Below are 18,633 nucleotides of genomic sequence, written 5' to 3'. Positions count from 1 at the left end.
AGAAAAGAAAATAGAGGGGCTTCTGCTGCTGCAGTTGATGATGAAAATGATCAACATTAGTTGATTGGATAAAATTTTCAGTTCTTCCATGTTTATCAATTCAAGTTTTTAGGTCTTTGAGCGTTCAGGCAGTATACATGTTGATTAAGCGAGGTGACCCTCCGGGAGCACCTTATCGCCTAGGTGTCGCTTTGACAACTATGCTTTGGAGTCTGATATGATATTTGGCAACAATGAAAACCCTTACTGACAACGTTCTTTACCCCATACTATACCAGCATCCTGATATTCATTGATGATTTCTTTCAACAGGTCTTCCAATGTAATTGTATTGCTTCCTTCTGTCCTGGCTTGATGAATGATTTTCTTCTTGGAGTATTTGCAAAATCGTCCTGTTTGCCTATTTGCCATCTCCATAGCTTTGACTAATGTAACTTTTAAGAAGAAACAGCATTATCTCATTCTTAATACCGCTTATATTAGGTACTTTAGTTCAGTAGTAAGTAACTATTTATGATCTTGTTCTTCCCCTTACCTGACACCGTATAGTTGGGTTTGTTCTCTCCTACCTGGGTTCTTAGAGTTTATAATATCTACTTGTCTGCGTGTGTATGCATGTAGATAGGTAGCTGGTAACTGTTATTTTTGGGACTAAAATAGGCTATTTCTTTTGCCTTGTTTTTGGTTTCAGATAACTGTATCTATAGGTGTTGGGACAGGCTATGTAAAAGTAGAGGATGATGGTGAGTAATAATCCTGGTTATCTTGGCCATAATTATCTAGATATTTTTTTTTAATCTTTTGCTGGGACATGTGCATTTAAATTAATTTCCTATTTATTTTTTTTCATCCTACATGCATACTTGTAGGATCTGGAATTAGTCGTGATGGATTGGTGCTGTTGGGAGAAAGAAATGGTAACCATTTATTTTATTATTTCAATTTCTTCTGCCAGAACTCTTGTGGTTATGCTTCTCTATGAGTCTCCACCTATGTCTAGGCTTGAGTATGAGCTTGTTGCAAGCATTTATTGTTAGATTTGCTCTCAACTAATGATTCCTTTTTTCAGTCAACACTTGTTTTACAGAGTTTCTCTTGTGTATGCATTTAAGACCAGATGGTATCTTTTGGTCCACATTATGTTCTGCAAGGTTTAAATGTCAGTGTTGGTGGAAATATTGGTCATCCAAATATAGGAAACATGTTGGGAATTCGTATGGAAATAATGTAATAATTTTAAATGTGGTGGAAACATTGTGAAGTATGTGGAAATATGCAATGATATTTTATGAAATGATAAAAGAAGCATAGATACACCCTTTTAGATTATTATCTTGTTTGAAACCATCAAACAAGGCCAAGAAACTAAGCTTCTATACAAAATAACACATTGCGAAGTTGCCCTGTAGATTTGAAGTGTTAAAACTACATAATAGTGTAGGTTCATGTAAAATTTAAATTCGTAGAAAGTACAAATAGTCTAATTGGTCAACCAAATAATATATTATGCAAACGAAAACTAAGATTTAACACCACGTCTAAATAGAATTTTGAGCTGGATAAAAATGGTCATCATGCCCATAAGAATAATTTGCTTGGAGAACCTTCAAAGAGTTGGAAGAGAAATATAAAATGCCTATGAATGAGTGTACAAAGGAAGGAGATAATTTATATATTGAAGCAGAGGAAGCTTCTCTTAGGGTAAAGGATGTTCATGGGAGTCTGGAAGCTCTTGGTGTGGAAGGGGACGATTATGATAAAAAGGAAGATGAGGAGGTTGCAGAAAAGACTGTTGAGAAAAATGTGGTGACAGAACTAGAAAGGATCAATGGTATCCAAATGGATTCACGGGTTTCTGAGGGGGTTCCAAATGCAGTAAGACAATTTGAAGAAACAAAAGGCATCATATGGTTCAGGTTTCAAATTTTTGCTAGGCTGAAGGGGGGGGGGTATTTGGTGTTGGGCCTTGTAAGAAGGTGAAGAAAGTAAAGAAGGTTTATACAATGATCGAGGGAATTAATGGTCAAACACTGAGGATGCTAGTAATTAAGGCTATGTTTGGTTTGTGTTATGATTCGGCTTGCCTTAGAATTCTATCTGTTTGAGATCGATTAGGTAGAAAGAGGTAGAAAGGTGGAAGAAAGAGAGAAAGAGAGAAGGGGAAATTCTGGTTCGAACTGGAAGTGTCAACCTAACCTTCTCCCAGTCGGCCAGACACAACTTATATTATTAAAACTGATTGAAAAGACATATGTGCCCTTATTTAAGTTAGGAGCACTGGTTCAAACACAACATTACAGATCGGCAACATTAGTCTAGGTAAAAAGACAGAAATACCCCTACACTAACACTCCCCCTCAAGCTGGTACATATGTAGTCCACTCTTCCCCGACTCAAGCCTTTTGTAGATAAGTCAGCCCACTGATTTCCTGTATTAACATGTGTAGTGTCTAGTTCTCCATTCAGTACCTTCTTCCTTACAAAGTGGCAATCAACTTCAATGTGCTTGGTTCTTTCATGAAACACCGGATTAGAGGAAATATGGACTGCAGCCTGATTATCACAATAGAGTTTCATTAGAGTGTTGATATTGTACCCTACTTCCTGTAGAAAGTTCCTTAGCCACACTAATTCACAAGCGGTGTGCGCCATAGCCCTATATTCTGCTTCAGCGCTACTTCTTGCCACAACCGTCTGCTTCTTACTTTTCCATGTCACCAGGTTACCTCCCAGGAAAGTGCAATAGCCTGTAGTAGATCGCCTATCAGACATAGAATCGGCCCTGTCAGCATCAGAATACTCTTCTATTTCAAGTTTTCCGCCACTCTTGTATATCAGACCGCGACCCGGAGCCCCTTTTAGATACTTCACAATTCTCAGAGCTGCATTCCAATGAGGAATCAGAGGATTTTGCATGAACTGGCTTACCACACTAACCGCAAATGAGATGTCTGGTCTAGTAATGGTTAGGTAGTTCAGTTTTCCCACAAGTCGCCGGTATCTGCTAGGGTCTTCAAACACTTCACCCATATCACTGCTTAGCTTGGTATTTGTGTCCATGGGTGTTTTAGCTGGTTTGGCACCCAACAAGCCTGTTTCTTCTAGCAAATCAAGCACATATTTTCTCTGGCACAGGTTAATACCATACTTGGATCTTGCTACCTCTATCCCCAAGAAGTATTTTAGCTTACCAAGAGCCTTTGTCTGAAAATGATCATGCAGATAAGTCTTCAGCCTGTCAATACCCATGTTATCATTTCCAGTAATAACAATATCATCTACATACACCACCAATAGAATTTTCCCTCCTGGAGAGTCATGACTAAATACAGAATGGTCAACTTTGCACTGTTTCATACCAAACTTCTTTACCACCTCACTGAACCTACCAAACCATGCTCGAGGAGACTGTTTAAGCCCATATATAGCCTTCCTAGTCTGCACACCTTACCATCCTCCCCCTGAGCAACAAACCCTGGAGGTTGCTCCATGTAGACCTCCTCGAGAAAGTCACCATGCAAAAAGGCATTCTTGATACCAAACTGATATAGTGGCCACTCATATATGGCTGCAAGAGAGATCACATCACGAACTGACCCTATCTTAGCAACCGGTGAGAAGGTCTCTTTGTAGTCAATACCATAGGTTTGGGAGTACCCTTTTGCAACCAATCGCGCTTCCAGGCATTCAACACTACTATCAGGCAGATACTTAACCGTATAAACCCATTTACAACCAACAGCTTGCTTCCCAGGAGGAAGAGCAGTGAGGTCCCAAGTATGATTATGATGAAGGGCAGAGAGTTCTTCTTCCATGGCTCGGCACCACCTTGGAGAGGTAAGGGCTTACTGGACATCCTTAGGGACAAAAACTGATGATAACAATGTGACAAACTGGCGATGGGAAGCGGAAAGGTAAGTGAAACATAATTAGAAATAGGATTGAGGGTGCAAGTGCGTTTACCTTTCCGCAAAGCAATGGGGAGGTCAAGCACAGATGCTGAGTGCGGGTCTGGAGCCGGATCCATCGACGGAGATGTAGCCGGAGGAGTAGTAGCTGGTACGCGTGGGCAATGTGTATACACATGACGGAAAGGTGGACGTTCAACAGGTGGTGGCACCGGAGGCAAGGGTTTGGTCATGGCTGGAACCAAGGGAAGAGGGTCGACAACGGGAAGTGGAAGAGGAGGAAGAAGCATCACCAGACCCCAAAAAGAATGGAGTAGACTCAAAGAAGGTGACATCAACACACACAAAGGACCATCGAGAACTAGGATGGTAACACCTAAACCCTTTCTGGGTCTGAGAATAGCCAAGGAAGATGCACTTAAGAGAACGGGCATCGAACTTGTCATTCCCGAGACCCAGATTATGGACGAAGCAGACACACCCAAATACCCTTGGCATAAGAGGAAACGAAGACAAAGCGGGAAACAAGATCTGAAACGGAGAATGGCCATCAAGGATGAACGTGGGCATCCGATTAATCAGAAAGCACGAGGTAAGCAATGCATCACTCCAAAAGGGTTTGGGAACATGCATGTTGTTGGAATAATGTTAGAATAACTTAGTTGCAGTTGTTAGGGCCTGTTTGTCCAAATTAAAGTGTTTTTTATTTCATTTTTTATTTCCGTTATGTCTGTTATTGTACTAAGGGGCACAAGGGTCTTTTCCCTTGTTATTTTCTGTCGCCCTATATATATTAAATAAACACTGGTGCCGCCAGTACTTTGCATTGCAAACCCTCTCTTTTCTCCACTCTTCTCTTCTCTTCTCTTCTCTCCTCTTTCACCTATCTCTGGCCGGCTACTGGTGCCGCCAGTATCAGAGCAGGAATACTGATTAAAAGAGAGCAGACCGATCAACCCTACTGTCAAGAGAAGATCGATCAACCCTACTGGTACAGAATAGCTACGACTAGTACAGTTCTCCCTCTATTTTTCTCCTCTTTACTCTCCTTGATCATGGGCCGAGTGAAAACCCTATGAATCTGGGGCAGCTGAATGCTATCGAACCTGTGCAACCCTAGTTGTCTTGGATCGTGTGATCCTGTTGGTGTGTTAAGACACCTGTAGGTCAATGCTGACCTGTCTTCTCAATGGTTTGAGTTGACTATAAGCAAGAAGGATCTCTCCTGCTGATTAGTGGCTGTTAGCCATTCTAGAATTCTGATAGGCAGGTCTGAAACTGCCAAATATTACCTCAGTTTTGTCCAGAATTTGGTACGGTTTGTGCACAATCTGGTTGGTAAACCCTAGTGTGTGGGTGTGAACTGAGTGGAGCATTGCTTTGTGGAGTAAGGAGGGGTCCTAAATCCGGTGTGAGGGACTGAGTAACTGCTAGACCATGTCGACTGAGAATTCTGCTACTTCAGAAATCTCAGGGATCCACGGGGAATGGATATGAGCGGGGGAATGGATATGAGCTTTCCCATGGCTGTCATTCCCTTTGATGGTCTGAATTACCTTGAGTGGTCTAGGGGGATAAAACTCTACATCACTGCTAGGGGGCGAATAGGATACATCAATGGGAGAGTAAAGGAACCGAAGTATGGAAGTGTTGGGCATGATAGGTGGGACCAAGAGAACAGTATGGTGATGTCTTGGCTCTTGGTTTCAATGCTGCCACAAGTAAGGAAGACTTTTATGTGGGCTGAAACTGCTTGTGAGATATGGGAACAAGCGAAGTCCACTTATTCAGAACCGAGACACTATGCCAAGATATATCAACTACAAGCTGAATCTTCTACTTGCAAGCAGGGGGAGAGGAGTCTCTCGATATACTATTCTGATTTGACATCAATATGGAAAGAACTTGATCACTATCAGAACGTGTTTTGGAAGTGTGATGAAGATGCAAAAGCCTATAAGTCACTTGTATCACAGCAACGCGTGTTTGCCTTTCTCCTAGGGCTGAATCAGTCATATGAGTCCATCAGGGTACAGATCTTGGGTAGTAAAGACTTGCCATCAGTCCAGGAGGTGTATGCCTTGGTGCCGTCAGAAGAAAGCAGAAGAAGTGTGATGAATGGTGTAGAAGGGGAATCAGTTGCCCTAGCAGTCCGGGGAAATTCAGATACAAATGTCGGAGGTGGTTTTAAAAGGGGTGACACAGAAAAAAAACAGAAGATAAAAGCAAGCTTTGGTGCACTCACTGCCAGAAGACATGACACACTAAAGATATATGCTGGGATCTCCATGGAAAACCTAAATGGGCACAGGATTTGGGTAAGAAGTCAGCACCGAATCCGGGCATGAAACCAGGCCAGCAGAATCAAAGAAGGTATAACTCAGCTAATCTGGCATCGACAGAGACTAGTCCTTCCGTAACTCAGGACAGACATCCCGGTTCTGATCCTGAGGAAGATATTATCAATTCCTTTCGTGAACATTTGGAATTGTATGGTAGGACTCTCTGCCAGGTGGATTCTGGGCCTACTCCTTCTACATGATTTGCGTCTACATCAGGTAATGCCACAGCCTTCCATGTGTCATCTCATACTACTGATTCACCTTGGATTATTGACTCTAGAGCCTCAAATCACATGACTGATAAATCATATTTGTTCCACACATATAACCTTCTCTCTAGGAGAGATAAGGTAAGACTAGCTGATGATTTTTTTTCTACCATAGCTGGCCGAGGCATCATATCTCTCCCACTTGGCCTTACTCTTCCAAATGTCTTGCATGTTCCAAAATTACCTATTAATTTGTTGTCCATTAGTAGTATTACTCACTCTTTGAACTGCTCAGTCACCTTTTTTCTGCCTTCATGTGTGTTTCAGGATTTGACCTCGGGGAAGACGATTGGTAGAGGAAGCATGGTAGATGGTCTCTACGTGTTGGAGAATAATGCTGGTCTAGTGGCAACTGAGTCCACAAGTTCGTCGAGTGAGAGTCAGTCCTATTTATGGCATAGTCGTTTAGGTCATCTTTCTTTTGAGTCGTTAAAAGTTATGTTCCCAAAGTTGTTTGAGTCCTTGTTAGTGAGTAAGTTACAGTGTCAAACTTGTCAGTTGAGTAAGCATTGTAGAAGCTCTTTACCTTTAAGAAATAAAAGATCTGAATTTCCCTTTCATATTGTTTATTGTAATGTTTGGGGCCCTGTTACTCTACCTACTGCGGCTGGCTATAAGTATTTTGTTACGCTGATTGATGATTATTCTCGATACACTTGGGTTTATCCTATGCGATCTCGAGATGAAGTGCCACAATTTGTGAAAGATTTTCAACGCATGGTGTTCACTCATCTCCAAACGGAAATTCATATTTTCCAGTCGGACAATGCAAATGAATATTTCCATAGTGATCTCACGAAGTTCTTTAATTCGAGTGGGTCACTTCAGCGAAGCTCTTGTGCCAGGACACCCCAACAAAATGGTGTGGCTGAACGAAAAAATCGTCATCTACTCGAAGTTGCTCGTGGCTTGCTGATTCATATGAATGTGCCAAAACTGTTCTGGATGGATGCGCAGTATTGTGTGCGACATATATCATCAATCGCATGCCCTCTCGGCTACTAGAGTATAAGGCCCCACATCAGCTTCTGTTCCCTATTGCCCCGCTGTCCACCATTCCGATGCGTGTTTTTGGGTGTCGTTGTTTTGTCCACAACCTCTCACCTACTCGTGGTAAACTTGACCCTCGGGCTATTCCTTGTGTTTTTCTTGGTTACCCCTCATCTCAAAAGGGGTATCGTTGCTATGATCCCATTGCCCGCAAGTACTATGTTTCCATTGATGTCTCATTCTTTGAGAGTCAACCGCTCTTCTCGGTTTCTCCTCAGGGGGAGAGTAGGGTTGAGGAGGAACTGGCGACGACTCAGATTCAACTACCTCCTTTACCCAATCCTCCTCCGTTCCGGGTTTTCCATTGTCGTCATAAGAGCCAGCAGAGTTCAAGAGCCGTGGAGCCGGACACTATGCAACCAACATCATCGGATTCACCCGAGTCAGATCCGTCTCATCAGCCAGGTACACTTGCTCCCATTGCTCCTTTAAATGTTGATTCACATGTCCCCAATGATCTTAATATTCCTATTGCTAAGAGAAAGGGTGTTAGATCTTGTACCACTAATCATCCTATCTCTAATTTTGTGTCCTATGAGCATGTTTCACCCTCGAACCGTGCCTTCCTCTCCTCTGTGGATAGTGTTCCCATCCCTAAGACCGTGGTAGAAGCTTTGTCAAAACCTGAATGGACAGATGCAATGCAGGAAGAAATTGATGCCTTACATAAAAATGGTACGTGGGAGTTGGTAGATCTTCCTGAAGGAAAGGAACCTGTGGGGTGCAAGTTGGTGTTCACAGTGAAACACAAAGCTGATGGAACTGTTGAAAGGTACAAGGCTAGACTGGTAGCAAGAGGCTTCACACAGGTATATGGAGTGGACTATGCAGAGACTTTTGCCCCTGTAGCGAAGATGAACTCCATCTGGATCCTCCTTTCCTTGGCAGCAAATCTTGATTGGGATCTTCACCAATTGGACATCAAGAATGCCTTCCTGAATGGTGACTTGGAAGAGGAGGTGTACATGACCCAACCCCTAGGGTTCTGTGCCAGAGGCAGTGAACAAAAGGTGTGCAGGTTGAAAAAGTCCCTATATGGATTGAAACAATCACCTCGGGCTTGGTTTAGTAAGTTTCATGTAGCAGTCCAACAAATGGGATTCAAACAATGCTAGTCAGATCATACCTTGTTTGTAAAAAGAGGTGAAGGTAAAATTGCAGCTCTTATTGTGTATGTGGATGACATTGTGATCACAGGAGATTGGGAGGCTGAAATCCAGAGACTAAAAAAATTCTTAGCCACTAAATTTGAGGTGAAGGATCTAGGCCCCTTACGATACTTCCTTGGAATTGAAGTTACCCGCTTTCACAAGGGCATCTTTATTTCCCAACGGAAGTATGTACTAGATCTACTAGAAGATACAGGCAAGTTGGGGGTAAAACCATCTGATTCACCTATTGAACCTAATCACCATCTGGGAGACAGTCAGGGAGACTTTTTGAAAGATGTAAAGATGTTCCAGAGACTCGTGGGGAGACTTCTGTATTTGTCTATGACCAGGCCTGATATTGCCTATGCAGTGGGTGTCCTTAGTCAATTCATGCACAGTCCGATGACAACTCACTTTGAGGCTGCAGAGAGGATCTTGAGATATCTCAAGAAGTTTCCTGGAGCTGGTTTGTTGTTCCAGAAACACATTCACTTAGAAGTGGAAGTATATACTGATGCAGATTGGGCAGGAGCAGTCAATGACCGAAAGTCCACCAGTGGTTATTGTGCCTTTGTAGGAGGAAACCTTGTCACATGGAGAAGCAAAAAACAAAGTGTGGTGGCTAGATCTAGTGCTGAAGCAGAGTATAGAGCGATGGCTCATGGGGTTGCGGAAATCATGTGGATTAGAAATCTGTTAGGTGAACTAGGTTTTGCAGTAAACAATCCTACTTCACTCTACTGTGACAATAAAGCAGCCATCAATATTGCTGCTAATCCAGTTCTGCATGATAGGACGAAATACATTGAAGTGGACAAGCATTTTATCTGAGAGAAGTTTGAAAGTGGAGAAGTGTGCACACCATATGTCAACTCGGAAGAGCAACTTGCCGATATCTTCACCAAAGGTCTTCATCATGTGCGGCACAAAGATTTGTGTGACAAGTTGGGCATGATTGACATCTATGCTCCAACTTGAGGGGGAGTGTTGGAATAATGTTAGAATAACTTAGTTGCAGTTGTTAGGGCCTGTTTGTCCAAATTAAAGTGTTTTTTATTTCATTTTTTTATTTCCGTTATGTTTGTTATTGTATTCAGGGGCACAAGGGTCTTTTCCCTTGTTATTTTCTGTCGCCCTATATATATATTAAATAAACACTGGCGCCGCCAGTACTGTTGCATTGCAAACCCTCTCTTTTCTCCTCTCTTCTCTTCTCTTCTCTTCTCTTCTCTCCTCTTTCACCTATCTCTGGCCGGCTACACTGTTAAGACATGTGATGCATGAGGGATCTTGCTGTTTCCAGGAGATGGCGATTCTTTCTCTCAGCCACCCCATTTTGTTGTGGGGTGTAGGTACATGAGGTCTGATGTATAATGCCGTGTTGGTCCAGGTATTCCTGAAATGATGAGGATAAATATTCGCGGCCATTATTAGAACGGAAAACTTTGATGTGAGTACCAAATTGGTTACGAATCTTAGCATAAAATTTATGAAAAATGGTAAACAATTCACTTCTTTCTTTCATTAGATAGAGTCACGTCATCCGTGAAAAATCGTCTACAAAAATGACAAAATATCTGTATCCATTATATGACATCACTTTACAAGGACCCCAAACATCTGAATGAATTAAAGAAAAAGTACTCGACGACCCCAAACATCTGAATGAATTAAAGAAAAAGGACTCGACACACGGTTATCAACCCTAGAACTAAAGGAAACATGATGGTGTTTCCCAAACTGACACAACCCACAATCCAAAACAGAAAGCTGACTTAAGGACGGAATCAAAGACTTCAAGACTTTTAGCGACGGATGACCAAATCGGCAGTGCCACTGGAGAGGAGAAAGGGATGCCTGGAGAGCTGTTGAAGTTCTACCACCACCACCGTCAAGATAATACAGTCCACCACCTTAATGCCCTCCACCAATCTTCATCCCCGTTTTGAGATCCTGAAAAACACATATAGATGGATAAAAGGTAATGGAGCAGTTAAGTGATTTGGTCAGCTTACTGACAGACATAAGATTAAAAGGCAATTTAGGAACATACAAAACTGAGGAGAGGGATACAGGATCTAGGTCAACATTACCAACAACACAAATTGAGGATGTGGAACCATTTGCAAGGGTGACAGATTGTGATGTTGAGCAATGAGATAAGGAAGAAAACACACCTGGAGTTCCAGTCATGTGATTGGAGGCTCTAGAGTCAATGATCTAGGGATTGGGTGTGGATGCTAGACAAGCCATACCTGAGTGAGCAAAAGTCGCCGTGTTCTGCTGTGATTGGATAAACCTCTTATATTCATCACGTGGAACACTCACCATCTCTTTCACGGGACCATCTGTGGGTGTAGGAGGTATTTGATCAGATGAATGATTCTCCTGTCTAAAGTTGGAGCTTGAGTCACTGGTCACGGCATGATTGGCCCAGGTTGAGGGTGGACCATGTAGATCATAACAATAGTTAATGGTATATCCATCCATACCACAATGAGTGCACTTCCTCGGGCCTAAGCCACGTCCTCTACCACGGGCTCCCCCTGAATCTCTGCCCCCAGTACGACCACCACCACGATTATAAGTAGGCCCACCATTGCCACTTCGGCCATACACAGAACCACTACCACCACCACGCCCAGAATGAGCTCCCCTAGCTCCAACCCGAGTACCACGACCTCACGATACAGCAAAGGCAGATCTATCTGAGATATTAGAGTTCTCAGTAGATCCAATAGAAATCCTCCGGAGTCGAGCAAATACCTCTTCCAAGGAGGGAAGAGCTAATCCTCCTAATATCTGAGCCCATACTGGTTCATATTCGGACTTCAGTCCCACCAAAAATCTAGTCACATCAAGTTGTTCTCTTTGTTGCTGCTGAATCTTGACATCAGAAGTGAGAGGGTGATAGACATTCAACTCATTACGTATGTTTCTCATGTTGGCATAGTACTCCTCAAGACTCTGATTGCCCTGTTGCAGGTTAAAGTACTCTTGATACAACTGATACACTCTGGTTGTATTGTCCTGACCCGAATACAATTTATTCGCATGGTCCCACACATCTTTGGCAGTGTCAAGAAACATGAAGTTTACACTAATCCTGGGTTCCATACTATTCCACAACCATGTGATGATCTGAGCATCCTCTTGCTCCTAGTCTTCATACTCGTGAGAGTCAGTGGAGGGTTTCTCCTCTCTTATGTGTTTTACCTTCTTTTTTGCCTTCAGAAAGACTTCGACGGATTTAGCGCAAGGCACATAATTCTCTCCATTTAGTTTAATGGAGGTCATCTGAACATTCAGGTAGTCTGTAGGCACCATCACACTAGGTTTACAATCAATGTTATCTCCCATTATGTTATCACCGATTCTGCACACTTGCCGAATTCTATTACCACTGAATTCTGCACACTGCACACAACTAGATCACACCTGTCACATTGGTTTCAGCACTTGTTGTTGCTGAAAAGTGTGCTCTTTACACCACAAACCCTACTCCTACGACTACCTGGAATCTCACCACTATATGGTTATAACTCTTCCTTCGAAATACACAAAAACTAGCATAAACCCTAGCACATTACTGTCTGAAACCCTAGCATATGGTCTAAAACACACATCCTATTTGATCCATAACAGATATCATGCACTGAGATCTCTTACCTTATCACTGAAGTAACAACCACACAAGCAGGAAATCAGTCCACACACGACAGCCACTGCACCACATAGATCGGCCCTCTATTCTTCATCGATTAGGGGAGGGCGATCTTAGAAACCACAGCAACCGACCACACACAACCTGACTAGAGGCATAGAAACCTCCAAGGGAAGAGGGCGATCACTCCTTTTCAGCCCTTTCCCTTATCTCCAGTCGAATGCAGAAAAAAAAAGGAGAAACCCTAGATAGGGTGCGCAGAGAATAGAAATCTAAGCAGATTTAATCAGCTCTGATACCATTTTATGATTTGGCCTGCCTTAGAATTCTATCTGTCTGAGATCGGTTAGGTAGAAAGGTGGAAGAAAGAGAGAAAGAGAGAAGGGGAAATTCTAGTTCGAACTGGAAGTGTCAACCTAACCTTCAACTAGTCGGCCAGACAAAACTTATATTATTAAAACTGATTGAAAAGACATATGTGCCCTTATTTAAGTTAGGAGCACTGGTTCCAACACAACATTACAGATCAACAACATTAATCTAGGTAAAAAGACAGAAATACCCCTACGCTAACAGTTTGAAAGAAAAGGTAGGGAAATTATACCAGGTTCCCCTACCTTTTCTTTCAAACCAACCACATCCTAAGCAAATTTGTGAGATTTAATCTTGGACTTGGAGACATAGTGTCTTTTTGTTTTTTGGTGTTTCGGGATCGGTGTAGGGCTTTGAAGCTATTTAAGGTTTTGTACCCACTACATTAAAGTGGGTATTAACTTGTGCTGGAGAAAATACTTCTTGGGGATAGAGGTAGCAAGATCCAAGTATGGTATTAACCTATGCCAGAGAAAATATGTGCTTGATTTACTGGAAGAAACAGACTTGTTGGGTGCCAAACCAGCTGAAACACCCATGGACACAAATACCAAGCTAAGCAGTGATATGGGTGAAGTGTTTGAAGACCTTGGCAGATACCGACGACTTGTGGGAAAACTGAACTACCTAACCATTACTAGACCAGACATCTCATTTGCGATTAGTGTGGTAAGCTAGTTCATGCAAAAACCTCTGATTCCTCATTGGAATGCAGTTCTGAGAATTGTGAAGTATCTAAAAGGGGCTCCGGGTCGTGGTCTGATATACAAGAGTGGCGGAAAACTTGAAATAGAAGGGTATTCTGATGCTGGCTGGGCCGATTCTATGTCTGATAGGCGATCTACTACAGGCTATTGCACTTTCCTGGGAGGTAACCTGGTGACATGGAAAAGTAAGAAGCAGACGGTTGTGGCAAGAAGCAGTGCTGAAGCAGAATATAGGGCTATGGCGCACACCGCTTGTGAATTAGTGTGGCTAAGGAACCTTCTACAGGAAGTAGGGTACAACATCAACACTCCAATGAAACTCTATTGTGATAATCAGGCTGTAGTTCATATTTCCTCTAATCCAGTGTTTCATGAAAGAACCAAGCACATTGAAGTTGACTGCCACTTTGTAAGGGAGAAGGTGCTGAATGGAGAACTAGACACTACACATGTTAATACAGGAAATCAGTGGGCTGACTTATTTATAAAAGGCTTGAGTCGGGGAAGAGTGGACTACATATGTAACAAGCTGGGAGTATATGATATATACTCACCAGCTTGAGGGGAAGTGTTAGCGTTGGGGTATTTCTGTCTTTTTACCTAGATTAATGTTGCTGATCTGTAATGTTGTGTTGGAACCAGTGCTCCTAACTTAAATAAGGGCACATATGTCTTTTCAATCAGTTTTAATAATATAAGTTGTGTCTGGCCGACTGGGAGAAGGTTAGGTTGACACTTCCAGTTCGAACCAGAATTTCCCCTTCTCTCTCTCTCTCTCTCTCTTTCTTCCACCTTTCTACCTCTTTCTACCTAACCGATCTCAGACAGATAGAATTCTAAGGCAGGCCGAATCATAACAATCTTCAATCAGCCGAACAGTAGATGAGGGCAGCAGATCTGGAAATCTGGTGCGAAGAAAAACTGTTCACTCGAATTCTCCTTTCAGATCTAATAGTCCCGCTCTGATACCATGTTATGTAGGAGAGAAGGAGGAAGAGAGAAGAGAGAACTAAGAGCCAAAATATACTGCTGGCAGTGCCAGCTTTTGATATATATACTAGGGTGACAGAACATAAAAAATAAGAGGAAAATACAATAGTACCCCTGTGGTACTATACTTAGATAAATAACAGTCTTTTAACAAAACTTATGAGGGACTTTCTCTAGGAGCCTGGGGATGAAAAGAGAGACCATCTAGAAATGTGGGAGCAAGTTTGCAAGACAAAAGAAGAGGGAGGTTTAGGGTTGGGGAATTTAATTCATAGGAATTCTTTGTTGCTAGGAAAATGGCTTTGGAGGTTTCCATTGGAAAGAAACAGGTTGTGGCACAAGGTTACTGAAAGCATTCATGGGCTAAGGAATAATGACCGGGATGCAATTCAAGAGGTATATCCAACTTTTCTTAATTTCATTAGATATGATGTGGGTTGTGGTTCTAGGGTTTTGTTTTGGGAAGACCTTTGGTGGGGTGACTCTCCTTTTTTGTTCTCTTTTCCCTGACATTTACTTGATTTCTGACTATAAGAAGAGACCTATCTCAAGTTTCATCACCTTTTCTCAATCCGGTGTGAGTTGGGACTTTGGGTTTAGGAGAGGTCTAAGGGATTGTGAGTGTGAAAGCTTATTAAGCCTTTTTGATAACCTCAGTTCAGCTTTTCTAGTCCAATCTTTGGAGGACACTAGAGTCTGGTCCACTTCTTCTAATGGCTCTTTTTTCTGTGCTGCATTCTTTAACTCCCTTGTGCATTCTTCTTGGGGGGGGGGGGGGGGGAAGAGGATTTCCTGGTGAAAGAGATTTGGAGTAAGCCCATTCCACCCAAAGTTCAAACTCTTTGCTGGGAAATGTTTCTTGGAAAGGTGAACACTTGTGATATGCTTCCAAAGAGGAGGCCTCATATGTGCCTCTCCCTTCATGTGTGCTTCCTTCGTTTTGCGAATGGTGAATCCCTCTCTCGCTTACTGATCCACTGTCCTTATGTGCTTTTGTTTGGAAGTCTATTTGCTCTCTGTTTGGTTGCAGGTGGAGCTCCCCACAGCATGTAGTGAGCCTCTTCAACCCAAACTTCCTAAGGCAGCCGACAAAGAGGGGAACAATGTGGAAATCCGTGGACAGCTGTGGCATGGACGATTTGGGAGGAAAGGAATGCAAGAATATTTAATGGCAAATGCTGACCAAAAGAAGTGTTGGTGGAAGCTGTAAAGATAAAAGTTGCTCATTGGATAAAAACACTCGAGCTTTCCAAAGCTTCTCTGTGGCTGATATCCTGTGGGCTTGGAAAGAAGCGGCATGTTCAACTAAGAAGAAAGAAAAGATGGTGATGGAATGGAAACCCCCTGCTGCAAATAAGTTAAAGTTGAACTTTGATGGCAGTTCTATAGGGAATCCGGGATTGGCAGGTATAGGGGGTGTGTTCAGAGACTCAACAAACAAAGTTCTGGCTATGTATTCAGGGCCTATAGGGGCAGGTGGCTCCATAAAGGCTGAGCTTCATTCTCTTTTGCAGGGATTAAAACTAGCCAAACAAGCAGATTTTAAAAATTTGGAGGTTGAAGGAGATTCAAAACTGGTGATTTCTTGGTCCAGTTTCAGAGGTAACGCTCCCTGGATTTATAGACAATCCTTGCGAGAGATTGAAAGTTTAGCAAGGGAGCTCAATGCCACTTTCACTTGGATTAGAAGGACTGCAAATGGGATGGCTGGCTTGCCAGCAAAACAAGGAGTGTACAGACAAGATCTATTCTGGGCTGTTTTGTAATTCTTTTCGATTGTTGTGTTTGTTTTCTCCTGCTGGCTGTAATCTGTTTTTTTTTTTCAACTTAATAAAATTTATTCTTCTTTACTGATCAAAAAAAAAGAAAAAAAGAACCTGTAAACCTTAGTAAGGAAAACCTGGCAACATTAATTGCCTGGGTAAATATACTGGATTCTATTTGTAATAATATGTCTTCCCATATTCACAAGCAAATTGGATTTTGAGAAACTAGTTTTGCAGTCTGTAACACCAAAGAAAGTTACAAGCGACTGCCTATAAGGTGAAAGAGCACAAAGCATCCTCCTTTGGAGGACCTCACAGGTGTAATTTTCAGATGGAAAACTTTCCAAAGAAGAAAAAAAAGCCTTAATGCCTTATTTTTAACGGGGTAGGCCCCTGCTAGTCTGCCTTTACCAGGCCACAAAAGGGGGATCTCCTAGTGATGCCACAAACTTGAAAAAAAAGAAGCGGATGACAATAAACCACTAGGATAGAAAGGACATTTTCAAGAACAGAGAAGTCCATAAAGATACCTTCTATGAAATTAAGTTCAATCATTTCACTCATTTCCCTGTCCTTTTAACCCCTTCTAAAACCAAAATTCTAACAATTTCCTGCAACAGGGCTTGAGAATAGATAAAAAGTTGGCTCTGGACACATGGAAATACTTGGAAGTGCCTGAAGCCAGTCCATGATCATTATCCCCATTTCAGAATAGATTTTTCTCAATATTTATTTGTTTTCCTTCAAAGCTTTTTCTGTTTCATTCTTATCCCCCCTCCTATGAATCTTAGGATGCTTTTCACCCTCATGCGACATGACCTATCGTTTGATTTAGCATCTACAATCTCCTCATTATGTTTAATATGTGAACAGCGACATCAAAGCTTACCAGTTTGGAAGAAATTGATGTTTCTTTGGGAAGTTATGGTTTTCAAGGAGAAGCATTGGGATCCCTATCTGATATCTCCTTGTTAGAAATCATTACAAAGGCTCGTGGCAGGCCAAGTGGATATCGCAAGGTTATAAAGGCAAGTACTTGTCTCTAGCTACCGGTTTTATTGGTGTTACTTTCCTCTTATGACTTCTTGGATCATCTATGATCTAACTTTGTTACAATGATGCTTGTGATTAATATATATGTTGTTCTCTTCTATCTCAGGGATGCAAGTGTTTGTATCTTGGACTTGATGAGAGCAGACAAGATGTAGGTACAACAGGTAAAACATGTTTATAGGCGCAAAAGAAATTTGTTTGCAAGACTGGGTTTTCTTTTTTTGTCTTGGAAGAACATAATTATTGATTTCTATGTTTTATTATAGAATGCTTATTTTAGAGGTGGAAGGTTTTTTCAGTTTTTGCTGTTCCGAAACACCTGGAGAATATAGGGATCATCAATATTAACAACCCAGAAAAGACTATGATCTTGATTATGATACATTTTGGGTTTGTGAGATAGCAACATCATAAGAAATCAATAATAAGAAGCTTAAGCAATAAATTATGTATCAACAATAGGCCAAGCAATGTTCCTGCATCAGATGCTAGACTATCTTCCAAGAAAGGAGAAACAGTTTGAATGTTAGGAGCCAATATATTCTAAACAGGATGAGAACTTGATGATTTTATTGTGGCAGTGAATTTGATGCAACTGCTCATAATTAGAACTTTAGTGACTGTTTGATAGGGATTTCACACAACAGCTTCTGGTCTTACATGATCTGAGAAACCCAGAAAGCGGTTAAGCCATGTTTGGTGAAAAAACCAGAAAGCCAAAAATGGCCTTACATGAGCTGAAAAATCAACTTTCCAGTAAAGCTATCTTAGGTAGTTTCTCTGAAACAGCTCAGTCAATGCAGCTTAATCAATGCAGAAGCCCTCCCAAATGGGCCCTTATTTTTTTGGTGGAGCTCTGTTTGTTAACATCATTATTATTATTTTGTTAAGTGGAATAAGATCATATCATATTGGTTGACCATAGAATTGAAAGACCAGAGGAGAAGCTGGAGAAAATTGGATGGTTTCTAGTGTGGGTCCCTCGTGGTCCAAATGGGCTAATGGACCACACTAGTAGTAACCACATGCCCCTGGGAGACATGGCAATTTAATTTAAACCATGATTTTTTTTTGACTCAACACATCTTTGCAACAGAATTTTCTCTCTTTTTTAGTCCAAATCATCTATTGCATCAACTAGGTTTCTTATATTCCCTCTTTCACTTTCTTTATTACCATACCCTAGCTTAATATATCTAAATCACACTATTTATTTTCAAAATTAATGTTTCAAATTATCTCTGAATTCCAGTTTCCTTTCAATAATTTTTGTATATAATTACCTTTAGAATTTTTATTTACTTTTTTTACCAGCATACCAACTAATGTCAACAATTTTTTATTAAAAAAATTAGTAGATA

The 18,633-nt window shown here is 41.6% G+C and overlaps 1 protein-coding gene across 3 annotated transcripts in view; it reads left to right on the top strand.

Moving 5' to 3' along the window:
- The window catches only part of MLH3 (MUTL protein homolog 3), a 91,831-nt gene that overhangs the window by 36,227 nt on the left and 36,971 nt on the right, over positions 1 to 18,633 (top strand). For all 3 annotated transcript variants that reach the window (XR_016101232.1, XM_088951904.1, XM_088951905.1), the window contains 4 exons: positions 692 to 743; positions 870 to 917; positions 17,093 to 17,247; positions 17,379 to 17,436. Coding sequence is in view for 1 of the 3 variants with exons in the window: in XM_088951904.1 (XP_088808030.1) it covers positions 692 to 743; positions 870 to 917; positions 17,093 to 17,247; positions 17,379 to 17,436 (313 nt within the window). In the remaining 2 variants the exon portion in view is untranslated. The remainder of the gene's footprint in view (positions 1 to 691; positions 744 to 869; positions 918 to 17,092; positions 17,248 to 17,378; positions 17,437 to 18,633) is intronic.

This window comes from Nelumbo lutea, chromosome 6 (genome assembly GCF_056320005.1).
Source record: "Nelumbo lutea isolate HS-2025 chromosome 6, American lotus-T2T, whole genome shotgun sequence".
Taxonomy (NCBI): Eukaryota; Viridiplantae; Streptophyta; class Magnoliopsida; order Proteales; family Nelumbonaceae; genus Nelumbo; species Nelumbo lutea.
This window is presented reverse-complemented; position numbering and strand designations above follow the sequence as displayed.